Source organism: Hibiscus syriacus, unplaced genomic scaffold, assembly GCF_006381635.1.
Source record: "Hibiscus syriacus cultivar Baekdansim isolate YM2019G1 unplaced genomic scaffold, ASM638163v2 tig00112114_pilon, whole genome shotgun sequence".
NCBI classification, from domain to species: Eukaryota; Viridiplantae; Streptophyta; class Magnoliopsida; order Malvales; family Malvaceae; genus Hibiscus; species Hibiscus syriacus.
In genome coordinates, this window is record NW_024063255.1 from 1,050,982 (window position 1) to 1,065,973 (window position 14,992).

A 14,992-nucleotide genomic window follows, 5' to 3' on the forward strand; every position below is an offset into this window, starting at 1 on the left:
CCAACATCCTGAACGTTGAACTTGTTGAGCAAAGTGATACAGAAATAGTGGACATAGGCCTCACCACCAGATCATCCGTGACCATATAAGTGACAACTCCCTTCACTCAACCCCCTCACCAGATGACGAACCCTTGTTTGTATGATTCACAAGAGTCGGATTACGGTTCATAAATTCTTCACAATCAGGACAAAAGGAATCCGGATCATTCGACACATACCTACAATTGCCACATCTATACATGTGTAGGAACGGAAGTGGTACACTGTCAGTAGGCTTCAAAAGAGTGTTTTTGTTTGCTTCTGATTCCATGTACTTATCACCCAAAATTCCAATGTTGTCATTAAGTTTTCCAAGGGATCCCACCATTCCTGGTCTAGTAAGGAGCCTCATTACACTCTCAACAGACAATGACAGGATGCTGAAGAGAAAATCAACAAAATCTTAAAAATCAAAATTTTATAAATTAATCTAATTAAACTCCAATTTTAGAATATATTTTTTATTTTATTTTTTATAATATTTAATTGATTACTCTTAAATAAAAAGAAAGGAATCTCAAAGGATGTACACAAACACAAGCCATCAAAATCTTTATCTTTAGTCTATTAAAAGAAATATTCTTTTTCAAGAATCTTAATGGACAATAGGTTTTCGACTAATTAAAGTTATTCTAAACTTGGACTTGATAACTTTATTCAAGCTATAAGAATCTTAAAAATAAAAAATATATGCATAAATCAAGCTACCTTAATTGTTAAGTAATTTTTGTAATTTTTTGAGGTATCGGATTTAAGTACCACGTTTATAAGGATATGAACGGGCAATATTAAATGATTGAGAACCGTTATGTTCAAATTATATTATTTTTAAAAAATCTTCTTTGAAAAATATAAAACTTAAAAGTACATCATAAATAATTTAAACATAGAATTTAGAAATCCAAAATTACATAAACCAAAGATAAAACTTCAAAATAAAAAAATAGAGAGATACGACTAAATTTATTATGTTTTGCGGTTTAAAGAAATAATTTTAAAAGTAATTTAGAATGTTATGGTCAAATAACTTTGGGAAATTAGAGACATAGAATGTTAGGAGAAATAATTTTGAAATTATGAATGGAAAACCTAATCTAAAATAAATAAAAATAAAACAAATAGGGAATCGAGTCGTCGGGTATCCGACAAGTCAAAAATTGTGGCTCGTTGCCCGACCTGTGAAAATTAACGAGCCGGGCACCTACCTTACGAAGAAAAATACCTATTATTTTTGTTTGGGTCAATAGATCAAATATGTCATATCGGATAATTTTAAACACCTCTAATCATATATATAAGTGTATTGAGGTATTTGATCTACCTAATTCAAAAAAATTAATGACGATTCTAAAATATTTTCTTAAAAAATCATTTATTTCATTCACATATTTTTTTCATCAAAAAAATTTATGTCCGGACGAAAACTGATTACGACAGTTGTTGCATTGTGTTTTCACTTTATTTAGACTTAAATCCGGGTCATGGGCGGAATTAGGCAGGGATCGACAGGAGCCTTGGTCCTACCAGTTAATTTTTTAATATTAATTAATACTGAAAAAATTATACTTTTGGGAAATAAATAAAATAAGTTTTACCGAACTTTCTCAATTAAAAAGTTTATATTTCTAAAATATAAAATGATATTATGACATCTTTAATAAATTTCTGGTTCGGTTTTTGATAATGTATTTTCTCGTTCAATTTTTCGACTTGCTACTGTGATTCATCTAATTATTTGCTGGTTCACGACATTGCTGCCGTAAATGCTTCGAAGTTTGCAAAAATTTTAAAATGTGAGCCACCACGCCTTCCAGTGAGATCTAATTCAGGGCTCGTAGCTGGGAATCAATTGTTGTTGACGTTGTACTTGGGGTTAAATTTTTAGCGGTTGATGCGTGATTTGTGTTTAAGGATTAAATTGATAGAATTTTTAAATATTGAGGATTAAATTTATTAAATTATTTTGAATTAAGATCAAATTGATATATTATGTAACTTATGGAGAGTAAAACTATTATTATACCAAATCATATAATCAGGATTTAATTTCATATCACCTCGACTGATAAATATGACGCTCATTTATTATCCCGTTGATCTTTCTTGTTTTTGACTCTTGAATTTGATTTTGATACGCATCTTGAGTTTGTGGATATTTTTCTCATGATGTTTGGCTCTGATTTACGTTTATCGATGATCTTTTAGTAGTTAAATCCGTTGTTATGGTTGGTTTGCTGTAGCAGTCAGATTTGTTCGTATCTACTTATTGTTTGAGTTTTTAGATGGGGTTTTCCCTTTTTTTTTGTATGGTCCTTATATGATATTGAGTGGTTAATTTTTTTGGGTTAATGGTTATATGATAATATCTTAATTATGTGATAGTTTACGAATCTAGTTGTAAACATTCATTATAATTGAATATTTTTTTCTTTCTTAATAAAATTAGCTCCTTTTATTTTTAATTTTTAAAGAATCAATGGCTAAAATGAAATGAAAACACAGCAATAGTGACTAAAATATTAAAAGTATAAATTAAGTGATAAAAGCATAAACCTAATAATAATTAGGTAATTAAATAGATTGTTTCCCCAAACATTAATTAAAGACTTACTATAAATCATTTTTTTTATTTTGAATAGTTTGAGGATATTCAAATGTAGTATTTGTTCATAATTTTTTTAACCAGTGGCAACTTGTCCACACTGTAGGTGCAACAGCTCGAACCCAAGACTTTGAAAGAGAACAATACTTCTTTTAACCACCGATATCACTCAATGTATTCTAACATAACTAAATCTATTTGTGATTGAATCCACCAAATTTATGGATATTAATCATACAAGCATTATATTACATATACGCTAGTAGAGTAGTAGATATACAACGTAGAAAATATTGTCATTGGTAGATGAACCAACCAATTAATAAAGAAATTGGTGAACTAACAAATTAATAAAGAAATTGATGTGCAAAACTTGTGAATTTTTTTATAACTTATTTATATTTAATTTATTATTCGATTAATTTAAATTAAATATTACATAAATGTTAATAAAATCCAATTAATCTCATTCATAACGTCGGAATTCGAATTCTTAACCTTGAACTTGTGAACTTTTAAGCAAATTGAAACAATATAATATAATATTTTTTTATTTTCTAATACAATATTTACCTCAATGTGGTTTTTTGTTTAATCCTCAATGATTTTTTTAATACAACAAGCGTAAAATAACTCTTAATTCCTGAATTTGGATTTTTATGGATAAAGTATATTAGAAGTCACTTAACTATGTAAAAATGATATTTCGATCAGAGATTTTTTAAATATTATAAAATAATCATTAAACTTCTAAAATGGTTATGAAATAATTATTAAATTTATCATAATACTATAAAATAGTCCTTAAACTGAGCGAAACTCATTGTTATTTGAACGTTACAACTTACAACGGACCATTTTGTAACCATTTAAAAACCATATTGTAACAATTAAAATACCATTAATTAAAAAGATAATTTTTTATTATAATTTATCTTTTTTATTACTCTTTAAATTTAAGACATAATATTATTTAGCACAAACCAAACAATATCGGTGGTTAAGTGATTGATTGTTATCCCTTAAAGCATTAAGTTCACGTACCGCTTCTACAGGGGTATGAACATTTATCATTAAATAACAAAAAGTTTTTGAACATATATTATCTTATATTTCCTATAAATTTATATATAAAAACTAATATTATTTAAAATTGAGATAATATCTTTTATCAGTACATCATCGGTGATTTTCAAGAACAAATGGTCCCTAGTTGATGCAAGGCCATTCGTTTGTCAGATCAAATGGATAAAGTTCGCTGTCAGATATTGCTCCTTTGATCAAGGGACGAAAATGACATAAATCATGCTTCTGTGGGCCATTCACAAATTATTTTATTGTCATCTTTATTAATTATAAAATAGAATATTTATATTAATGAACCAACACTCAATTAATAAGTTTAAATAAAATACACATATAATCAAATTATAAAATGATTTTATATAAAATAAATTAGACGTACATTTACAAAATTTTGATTTAAGAGTGTGAAATTATAAAAATTTAGGAATACAAAATTAGATCGTCAATACAAAAATTTAAATTATATAATAATTTAAAGTTTTCAATAAATGTAACTACCCTCAATACTAGGACCATAAACAAGCTTGAGTATTACTGAGCTCCACTAAAAAGATCGCGAGATTAAAATTGTTAAGTTTAACTCAAATTCGAAATTTAAAATTGAAGCTTAACACGAGTTAGAAAAAACTTAAACTCGAAACATTCTCAGATTTAGCTCAATTAAAGTTGAAACTGGAGCTCGATTTAAGCTTGAACTCTAGTTTGAACATGAACTATAAGTACATGAAAGTCATATATTGTATTTTTTAAAAAATAAAATATTAATATTAATATCATCAACAATTTAATTAAAAAAAACAAAATATTAGTTTTTTGAGTTGCTGGCGAGCTTTTCAAGTCAGACATCAAGTAATTCAATTCGGTTCGCTAAGAACTCGAATCAAATCTATTTGATTCGAGTGTTAACCAAACTTCAACTGAATTAAACTCAAGTAATTCATGATCTATCTCATCTCATTTGCAATCCTACTCGATACCAATTGATATGAATTTTTGGTCATTTTTATATGAAATTTTAAATAATATAATATCATTATCTAAAAATTTTGAAAAATATATTTTTTAAGTGATGATGTTATATAATATCAGGAAAAAAATTAATGTTCAAAGATCAAGATGAGGAAGTTGTTAAGTTCTTATAATAATATAGATAAAATATCCAGGGATCAAATTAAAAAAGGCCAAGTTTAGGGGGTAAAATGCTATTTATCCATTGATAAGCAAGGGCAAACCAGTCAATTGAAAAAAAGGAAGTGACTGAGAAACTGAGCCTTTGTATCGCTGTAAATTTCACTAAAATCCAAGGGCTCGACTCAAAAATTTACTAGTCTAAAATTTTTAAGTTCGACTTGAACTCGAAATCATTATTTGAAGTTCTAAAAAATTGAAATAATTTTTTTAAACTTAACATGATTAAAGCTCAAACTTAAATTCGAACTTGAATTTTAAATACATTTATACTATATTTTTTAAATTAACACATAAATGTTAATATTATTAATAATTTATTTTTAAAAAAATAAACTCTAGTATATTATTTTTTGAGTAGCTCGTGAGCTTTTCGGGTATAGTATGAAGTAGCTCGTTTCGGTTCGTTAAGAACTTGAGTCGAGTTTGAACTCGAGTCAAAGCTATTCGAGCCGAGTATTTATTGATTTGATCTAATGTTACTCGTAATCTAACTCAACTCATTTACAACCTTAATTTACAATAATAAATGAGGGTAGGTCCAGTTTCAAAAGAAGAAAATATCATTTTTTTAAATATAAATACTAATATTTGATCAATTGAAATTTAATTAAAATTTATTTTATTTAAAAAATTAATCTTACAGTATAAGATTAAATTAACATCCTTAATCTGGATAACAAAAATATGGTGATTTATCGTGAACCAAAAAAATATTTTTAATACAATTATTGATATATTAATAAATATTAAATCAAAGTTCTTCAAATTCAAATTAAATTAATATTTTTATTAGAACTCATCAAGTGATACAATGATAAAAGAGAATATTGTTTTTCATAGAGATCTTATGATAAAAGAGAATATTATTATTTAATTAAAAAAATTATGAATATATATTATCTATATTTTAATAAAAAAGCACACTCCAATTTGAGATTTTAAAAATATTTTTTATATAACTATTAATATTTAATTTGTTAATAAAATAATTTAAATAAAATAATATTAATCATAAAATAATATTTTTAATTCAAATTTTCATTTATGATATAATTTTTTATTTTATTTAATGATTTAAATTTTGTCTCATTAAATTAATCAATAGTAAAAAAAGGAAGGCGATTATTTAGAGAATTAAAGTGTGTGTATTTATTATAGAAAAATTATGAACATGTATTATCTTGTAATTAAATTATATTATTAAATAAATAAAGTTTTTAAAGTAATATTTTAATTTATTTGTAAAAGAATAATATTTTAATTTATTGGACATGAAAATTAATTAAAATTTGGTTAAATAGCAGCGTTGAGTTACGGTTGCCATGCTTATCTCTCTCTCTAGGGCTTTCTGTGTCTCATATCGGCTCTACCTTCTTCAATTTCTCACTTTCTCGCCTTAGATTTTCTTTCCAAACAAGGACTGAGAAACGCCAAGAAAATCCCATTGTATTTCAGTCTTCGGTTCTCCCGATTGAAGAAAACATTTCTGAAGCTGGAGATCACCACTTTCTCAACGGAGTTGGATCCGTTCACTGAGACCGCGAAATCTGTTTTGGTAAGTTTGTCTTTGAAAAAGCGCCGTAGGTTTATTCAATTTTTGTGGAACTGAGAAACCTTAGTGAGAGCAGGTTATTGTCTTTGTTCTTAGGTTATTGGAAGAAGCGGTAGGTTATTTTAGGGTTTGGTAATTCGGAGAAAAAGGAGAAAACGGTGGCGTTTTGTTGGGGTGGTGCTGCCTCATGCGATTTGATGCCGCCTGAACCGTTGCCTTGGGATCGGAAGGATTTTTACAAGGAGAGGACGCAGTCGCTGCCACAGCAGCCACTGACGGCTCGATGGAGAGACTCTTCGATGTTGCCTTATCAGCATGGATCTTTTAGAGAATTTACTCGTTGGGGATCCGCTGACTTCCGTCCTCCTCCTGGTAAATTCCTTCTATACTTTTTTATGCCATGTCTTTCACCCTAAGTTTCTTATTTAAAATGTATTCCTCATTATTTGATGGCAGGTATTTTACCAGCATGAATTTTTGCGGGATGGTTTATCATTTATTTATTTTGGTGTTAGGAATTAAGGACTGGTCAGATCCGTGGGTTTTAAGGTTTTGGTTTAGTTTCTTTTGGGTGTATTTGATTTGAGATTGTATATACAGTCATTCTAATTAATGGAGATTTTTCTTTATTCCCAGTTAGTTTTTCTTTTCTCGTTTTCCTTTATTTAAGAAATCAACGTTCTTGATTTTTTGGTTAGTGTTTTCCTTTCATCAGGGGTAGGAATTTTGTTTTCCGTTTCTGGTTTATAGAAGAACTTATACTTTGATTTTGATAAATTGGATTTTTTATTTTTATTTATATTATTCTAAATCGTTTATTTGGGTTTTATGGGTACTATTTCTTTGGAGATAGAAAATATTGATTTTTCTTTCTCTTGGATTCCATTGATCTATTAAATGGAGAATTTTATTTTTCTTCTATTTTTTCTCTTGTGGGTGTAAAATTTAAGATTTATTGAATATCCCCTTTCTGCCCCTGATTTGAAAGATACATATGTACATTACATGTGTTAATATTTGTTACCTTTTCTGTGTCTCTTTAAATTTTATGAAGGTCATGGTAGGCAGGGCAGTTGGCACCAGCTTGAGGAAAATGCTGGTCATGGATATGTTCCATCGCGATCATGTACCAAGATCTTGGTTGATGAGAATTTCCGTCAGTCAGATTCTCATGTAGATGGGAAATATGGTCGAAACAGTAGGGAAAACAACAGAGGTTTTTATAGCCAGAGAGATTGGAGAGGTCATTCTTGGGAAAGCTGCAATGGGTCCCCAAGCACTCCTGGGAGGCCTCATCACGTCAATAATGAGCTGAGGTCCATGGATGATATGTCATCCTATTCTCATATTCATTCTGACTTTGTGAAAACATGGGATCAACTTCAAAAAAGCCAGCATGATAATAAGACAAGTGCTGTAAATGGGGTAGGCACAGGACAAAAATGTCAGAAAGAGAATTCAGTAGGCTCAATTGATTGGAAGCCTCTGAGGTGGAGTCGCTCTGGAAGCTTGTCTTCACGGGGTTCAGGCTTCAGCCATTCAAGTAGCTCAAAGAGCTTAGGAGGTGTAGAATCTGGTGAAGGGAAACTTGACTTGCAACAGAAAAATTTGACTCCCGTCCAGTCTCCTTCTGGGGATGCAGCAGCCTGTGTCACATCTGCCGCACCTTCTGATGAGACAATGTCAAGAAAGAAGCCACGCCTTGCATGGGGTGAGGGTCTGGCTAAGTATGAGAAAAAGAAAGTTGAAGGCCCTGATACAAGAACAGAGAGAGGTGGGGCTATGATTTCCGTCTGTAATACAGAGTCGAACAATTCTCTGAGTTCTAACTTGGCAGAGAAGAGCCCTAGAGTCCTTGGATTTTCTGACTGTGCTTCTCCTGCAACTCCTTCATCTGTTGCTTGCAGTTCCTCACCTGGTAAAATACTAATTTTTCTTAAATATTTATTCAGTTTTAAGCAGATTACCTAAAACAAATGTGCTTTTTATGATTATTTTCTCTATATAACAGCAATAATTTGACTGTCTTGTTCGATTATATAGCAGCAATAACTCAGCATGACTGTTTGTTTGATAATATGTTTCTGATTCGTCACTTCTACGGCACCCTGACCATTTTAACAACTTCATTTTAACAACTTGAATATTATAGGGTTGGATGGTGTTCCAAGCATTCACAAGTGTTTTAGCAGGCCCGCATGCCAATTAAATTATGCTTAGAACACTGGTATAGTCATTATACGTTGTACATACACCTTTTGAAGGCCATGACAAAGTTCAACAGTTATGCTATTCTTTTCATTGGCATGACAATTTGCTGGTTTCCCATGCTTTAGTAACCACTATTTTAGTACTTATGCATTCTTGACTCTCCATTTCTGACTTCCCTGTTCCCCCAGAGCAAACTCTATATGTGTACTCTATGATTTTTTGAGGTGATAGCAATTTTCCTTTTATGAGTTCCTAGGCTTCAGTTATCGATGCATGTAGCCTATCTATAACAAATTATAGGGCCTTGTTACTAAGATGAAAAAGTCAGATATCTGGCTAGATTGGTTGCTCCCAGCTGAGAATTTGACCCATGTTGTAACCATGTGTTATAAGAAACATTTGTTTTCTGTGCGTTCATTGCTTTATGACTAACTTTTCCTGTAGTTGCTTACTTATTTAAGTTTCACATTCTTAAATGGTGTTATCCCTCTTATTAAGAATCAGTTGGGCTTTTAAGAATGTGAAACTTAAAGCCTCTGTTCTATATATTGGTTGTTTAACTTGGTATTAAAGCCTTGCTTTTTGTTTTCTCTATATGTGGTTGATAACTCCGACCCTAGTGAGGTTCACATGGAGGCCTTTGTGGAGCTACATCTGGGGGTGCTAAGTGGTTTTTATCTCACATTTATTCAGAATTGGGTTTCTTGTTGTCTAATATTTAACTTGGGTCCTTCAACCCATTAACAGTTGGTTCTATATTGGATGTTTGCACTTATAGTTTCCAATCCATGTCCGAATTAGTTTTTTTTTAATTAATAGGAGAATGTCAAATTATTACCCTTTCCCTGTATTGATCGTGATGAGAATGCTTCTCATTTATTCCCACAATGGTTCCAATTTTTGCAGGTGTCGAAGAAAAATCATTTGGCAAAGCTGCAAATATTGATAATGATATTAGTAATTTATGTGGTTCTCCAAGTATTCGTTCTCAAAATCATCTAGAAGAACCATCTTTTAATTTAGATAAATTGGATATCAATTCAATTAATAATATGGGCTCTTCACTTATTAATTTGCTTCAGCCTGATGATCCTTGTACTTTAGATTATAGTTTTGTTCGGTCTACTGCAATAAATAAGTTGCTACTGTTGAAAGGTGATGTGTTGAAGGCTTTGGAAATGACTGAATCTGAAATTGATTCACTTGAAAATGAATTCAAGTCGTTGAAAGATGACACTAGAAATGGATGTCCTTTTCCAGCAACATCTAGTTCTCTTCCTATTGAGCAACTTGGGAAAGCTTGTGGTGAACAAGAGACCGCATCCAGTATGATCCCTCGACCTGCCCCTTTGAAGATTGATACTTGTGCTGATGTTGCTGTGGAGAACCTGCCCCTTTGTAATGGTGTCCTGGAAGAAGTTAACGATGTTAAAGACAGGGATATTGATAGTCCTGGAACAGCAACATCTAAATTTGTGGAACCATCGTCTTTGGAGAAAGCAGTTTCTCCGTCTGATATTGTGAAGCTCCACGAATGCTCTTTTGATTTGGGTTCTGTTCAAACAATTGATAATGAAGGCAGTGTGCTTAAAAAGATTGATAATGATGCACCTGTTTCAGAATCTTCAAGCTCTGATGCTGGTGGAGAGAATGTTATGTACGAAATAATATTGGCTGCTAATAAGGAATTGGCTAATGTAGCTTCTGAAGTATTTAATAAACTACTGCCAAAAGAGCTCAATGGTGTTTCAGTTTCTGAAATTGCTAATGTAGCACGCATGCAGTCTGATACCATAATCAGGGAAAAAATTGCAATGAGGAAGCAGTACTTAACATTTAAGGAGAGAGTTTTGACACTTAAATTTAAAGCATTTCAGAAGGCATGGAAGGAAGATATGCGATTGCTTTCGATGAGAAAATGTCGTGCAAAGTCTCAGAAGTATGAACTAAGTTTACGTTCAGCGCATGGCGGCTACCAAAAGCATCGATCTTCTATTCGTTTCCGAGTCACTTCTCCTGGTAATTGTTTGAACGCTCTGTTTAGAATGGTTTTTATTTGATGCCAGTTTGTTGTGATTTTGCATGTGATTTGAGTGGCATAATTTCAGACCACTAAACACTTCATTCTGTTTCCTCTTCTCTTCTCTTTTATCTCTTTCCAATTACCTCTTATCTGTAATCATTTCTGTCCTTGAATGCATGTAAGGTAAAGTCTTGAGGATTATTTATCGTAAGATTAAACTGTGATACCCCTTCTTTTTCAATTTTTATTGGAAATGGACTTACTATAGAAGTGTTGCTGAAAATCAGTTTTGAATTAAAGGGAAATATTGAATGGAAAAAGGGACAATAAGCTAGGTTTCTTTTGTTACTGGAGACTAGGTTCAGATCTATCATCCCAAGAAAATAGATGTTGAAATTTATGAACAACTGTACATGGTGGAAGATGCATTATTTGACGTGTTACTGAGTTCTAGTTATCTCTTTGTTACAAATTGCTTTTATATGCATTTTCCTAACTGGCCAATCATTAATGGTGTTAGAGATTTTGGGTTTTTAGTGGAGATTTAGTAGTAACTTGAGTAAATAGAAGGTAACCATACTTTGGCCTTTGTCGGGTGAAATTCATTCCACTTATTATGAATACTTGGAATTTGTTATTTTGGTGTTACCACGTCCCCCCTCCATTGTTGATATTTGGTAAATTGTAGGAATTGTATCTTCCTCAATTCCTTATGTATTGTATGCACTGTGAGCACGGGTTGCTTGCCTTCAATGTGATCATCATATTTGATTTGGTTGAATTTTAATACCTCTGCAAATGATTGATTGTCAAATTCATATCTATTATGTATATTCTAATATCTTTTAAAGAAGAATGGTCTTCAAGATCTATCATATTGTTTGAAATTGGATGTTTTAATCATAGCTAGGATTTGCTTGATTGCTTCAGTTTTCCTATATTGTCTTTTGTTTCTGCTTTCTGAAAATTGTTTCTTAAAGCTGAAGTTATCGGTGACGATGTGTATAATTAATATTTGTGTTTGTTTTTGTAGCTGGAAATCTGGTCTCAGAACCTAGTGCAGAGATGATCAATTTTGCTAGCAAACTACTTCTAGATTCCCATGACTGGATTCACAGGAATGCTTTGAAAATGCCAGCATTAATTTTGGATGATAAAGAGAAGAAGGTTTCGAGGTTTATCTCTAGTAATGGATTGGTTGAAGACCCATTAACTATTGAGAAAGAAAGAGCTTTGATCAATCCTTGGACATCAGAGGAGAAGGAAATTTTTATAGATAAATTGGCTTCCTTTGGGAAGGACTTCAGGAAAATTGCATCCTTTCTTGATCACAAGACTACTGCACACTGTGTTGAGTTCTATTACAAGAATCACAAGTCTGAATGTTTTGAGAAAACAAAGAACAAGAATGATCCCAGTAAGCAGGGGAAGTCTGCTGTGGATACTTACTTGTTGACATCGGGGAAAAAACGGAGCCGTGAAAATGCAGCATCCCATGATGTTCTCGGTGCAGCTTCAGTTATAGCAGCTCATGCCAAAAGTAGCATTCAAAACCGGCATAAATCTTCTGGCAGGATCTTTTTAGGAGGGAGGCTTGTTTCAAAAACATCTCGAGTTGATGATAGCAGTGCTATAAGGTCTTCTAATTTTGAAATTGTTGGAAGTGATCAAGATACCGTTGCTGCTGATGTTTTAGCTGGTATATGCGGTTCTTTCTCTTCAGAGGCAATGAGTTCCTGTATCACTAGTGCTGGCCCTGGAGAGAGTTACCATCATGACTGGAAGTGCCACAAAGTTGATTTCGTGGTGAAAAGGCCGTCAGCATCTGATGTCTTGCAGAATGTTGATGAGGATACTTGTTCAGATGAGAGTTGTGGGGAAATGGTTTCTGCTCATTGGACCGATGAGGAAAAATCCATCTTTATACAGGCTGTCTCATCTTATGGTAAGGATTTTGAAATGATTTCACGGTATGTTGGTACAAGAACCAGGGATCAGTGCAAGGTTTTCTTTAGCAAGGCTCGTAAATGCCTTGGACTTGATTTGATACAGTCAACAACAAGAAACATGGGTACTCCCATGAGTGATGATGCCAATGGTGGTGGGACTGATACGGAAGATGCTTGTGTACAAGAGAGCTTGGTTATTTGTGGTGATAAGTTGGGATCTAATGTGGAAGACAACTTACCTCCCACTATTTTGAGCATGAATGAGGATGAATCGGATCCTACCAGGGAAGTGAGTTTGCAAACTGATCTGATCATGTCAGAGGGGAATGATGGGAGACTAGTAGATCACCAAAACTCTGAGGCGGCGGAAGCTATTTTTTCTGATGTAGACCCAGCTGGGCCAATTTCTGAAGGTGGTGCTGATGATATGGATGTTGAGAGCAAACAGGCTGAATCACTACAGGTTCAGATAAGTGTTGCTTTGGCCAATTTAAGTGCTCTAAGAAAGCACAGTGAACGGGGTGTTTCTCTTGCTGTATCCGCATCTCATGGTGGGTCAGTTGATCCGTGTCTTTCTAGTTTAGATGCATCGGTTGAGCCCAAATCTGATGCTGCCTGGTCTACTGAGGGGTTTGGAAATAATTTGGAGGCACAGAAAACATTGTTGTACAAAAATGGTATGGGTGAATGTGATGCAAATTGCAGTGCGGAGACTGGCAGTCAAGTTACATGTAGGCCTGATTCAAATAGAACTGGTTATGAGTCCATTGATAAAAATTTTGACGCTAAAGGTCTGCATCAAGCCCCTCTTGACTTGGATTTCGCCGGAAAGCCTTCAATCTTATTATTCCCTGATGAAAGCTCTTTTGCTAAAGTTTCTGCATTACATGATTCTGGTACCTCTCAATGTGAGAACATATGCAACCAAGATAAGTTGTCATCAACACTTGCTTATCCGGAGACCGAAGACAAACAGGCTCACAAAGCTGTTAGCGGACATGTGTCTGATCAATTTTATGGAAAGCCCTTGGTGGATCTTTCTGAACTGCAAATCTCAACTTTAAAAGAAATAAATGGTGATGTAGGGCGTAGTCAGTTGCCTGAAGTTAAAAGGCTTTCACCATCAGAAAGGGGTGTTACTGGTTCATTTTTGGCTCATGATTATCTTCATAAGTGCAATGGTCAAAAAGCAGCAGCTGAGCTTCCACGACTGGTACAAAAATTAGAGCAAGCAAACAGTCGGCAGAAATCCCACTTTCGTAGTCTGTCAGATACAGAAAAACCTTGCAGGAATGGAAATGTCAAGTTGTTCGGTCAGATACTCAATTCCAGTTCCCAAGACGATGAAAAGGTGGCCCATTTCTCAAGACAAAGTGCGAAGTGTTCAGATTTGAACTTGACGGGTCGTAAAAATGCTGATGGAAATAGATCTTTCTCAAAGTTCGACCCAAACATTATTTTTGCACCTGAAAATATTCCCAAGAGAAGTTTTGGTTTCTGGGATGGCAACAGGATACAAACTGGGTTGTCATCTTTGCCAGATTCTGCTATTTTAGTGGCAAAGTATCCTGCTGCATTTGTTAATTATCCTTCTTCATCCTCGTCTCAAATGGAGCAGCAGGCATCACAGACTGTTGTTCGGAATACTGACGGAAATTTGAACGGTGTTTCAGTCTTTACCCCAAGGGAAATAAACAGCAACAGCACTGTAATGGATTATCAAGCGTACAGGGGCCATGATTGTACCAAGGTAGAACCATTTACCACAGATGGAAAGCAGCAACAAGGAATGTTCTCCGAGATGCAAAGACGAAATGGCTTGGAAGCAATCTCAAATTTACAGCAGCAGGGAAGGGGAATGGTTGGAATGAATGTAGTGGGCAGTGGAGTTGTTGTAGGGGGCTCGTGCTCAAATCTTTCCGATCCCGTAGCGGTTCTTAGGATGCAGTTTGCGAAAACGGAAGCATATGGTGGGCAGAGTGGGAGTAGAATGAGGGAAGAGGAGTCGTGGAGAGGTAAGGGGGACATGGACATACGCAGGTAGTAGAAACCAAATTCCTCGCTTGCAAATAACTCTTTGCTGAACACTGTATAATAGGTTTTTTTGTATTTGTTTCTAATGGATGTCATGATGATAAGGGCAAGCAGTCCAGAAAGTCTTTTTTTTTTTGAGTTAGAAAGAAACATTTTAGGTGGCCTTTGTAATAGTTGCAGCAGCTGTCTTTGTATTTGTATTTGATGGAAAAATACACAAATAATCTGTCAAAAGTTTAGGGGGGCAATCCTGCTATTTGTCGTTTCTTGTAGACGAGATACTTTGTTCGCAAGTTATTCAAC

General features: G+C 33.4%; 1 protein-coding gene across 8 annotated transcripts in view; it reads left to right on the plus strand.

Annotated features, from left to right (window-relative positions):
* The first annotated feature begins 6,269 nt into the window (after window positions 1–6,269).
* The window catches only part of LOC120174600, a 30,731-nt gene continuing 22,008 nt past the window's right edge, over window positions 6,270–14,992 (plus strand). Inside the window, exons 1-7 of one of the 8 annotated variants that reach the window (XM_039181397.1) lie at window positions 6,270–6,475; window positions 6,549–6,844; window positions 7,527–8,390; window positions 9,590–10,702; window positions 11,740–14,465; window positions 14,559–14,562; window positions 14,620–14,958. In XM_039181397.1, coding sequence (XP_039037328.1) covers window positions 6,670–6,844; window positions 7,527–8,390; window positions 9,590–10,702; window positions 11,740–14,465; window positions 14,559–14,562; window positions 14,620–14,699 — 4,962 coding nt within the window. In that variant the 5' untranslated portion in view covers window positions 6,270–6,475; window positions 6,549–6,669 and the 3' untranslated portion in view covers window positions 14,700–14,958. Of the gene's footprint in view, window positions 6,845–7,526; window positions 8,391–9,589; window positions 10,703–11,739; window positions 14,467–14,558; window positions 14,563–14,619; window positions 14,959–14,992 lie in introns of those variants that run through there. The other 7 variants (XM_039181398.1, XM_039181400.1, XM_039181402.1 and 4 more) reach the window with 7 other exon arrangements.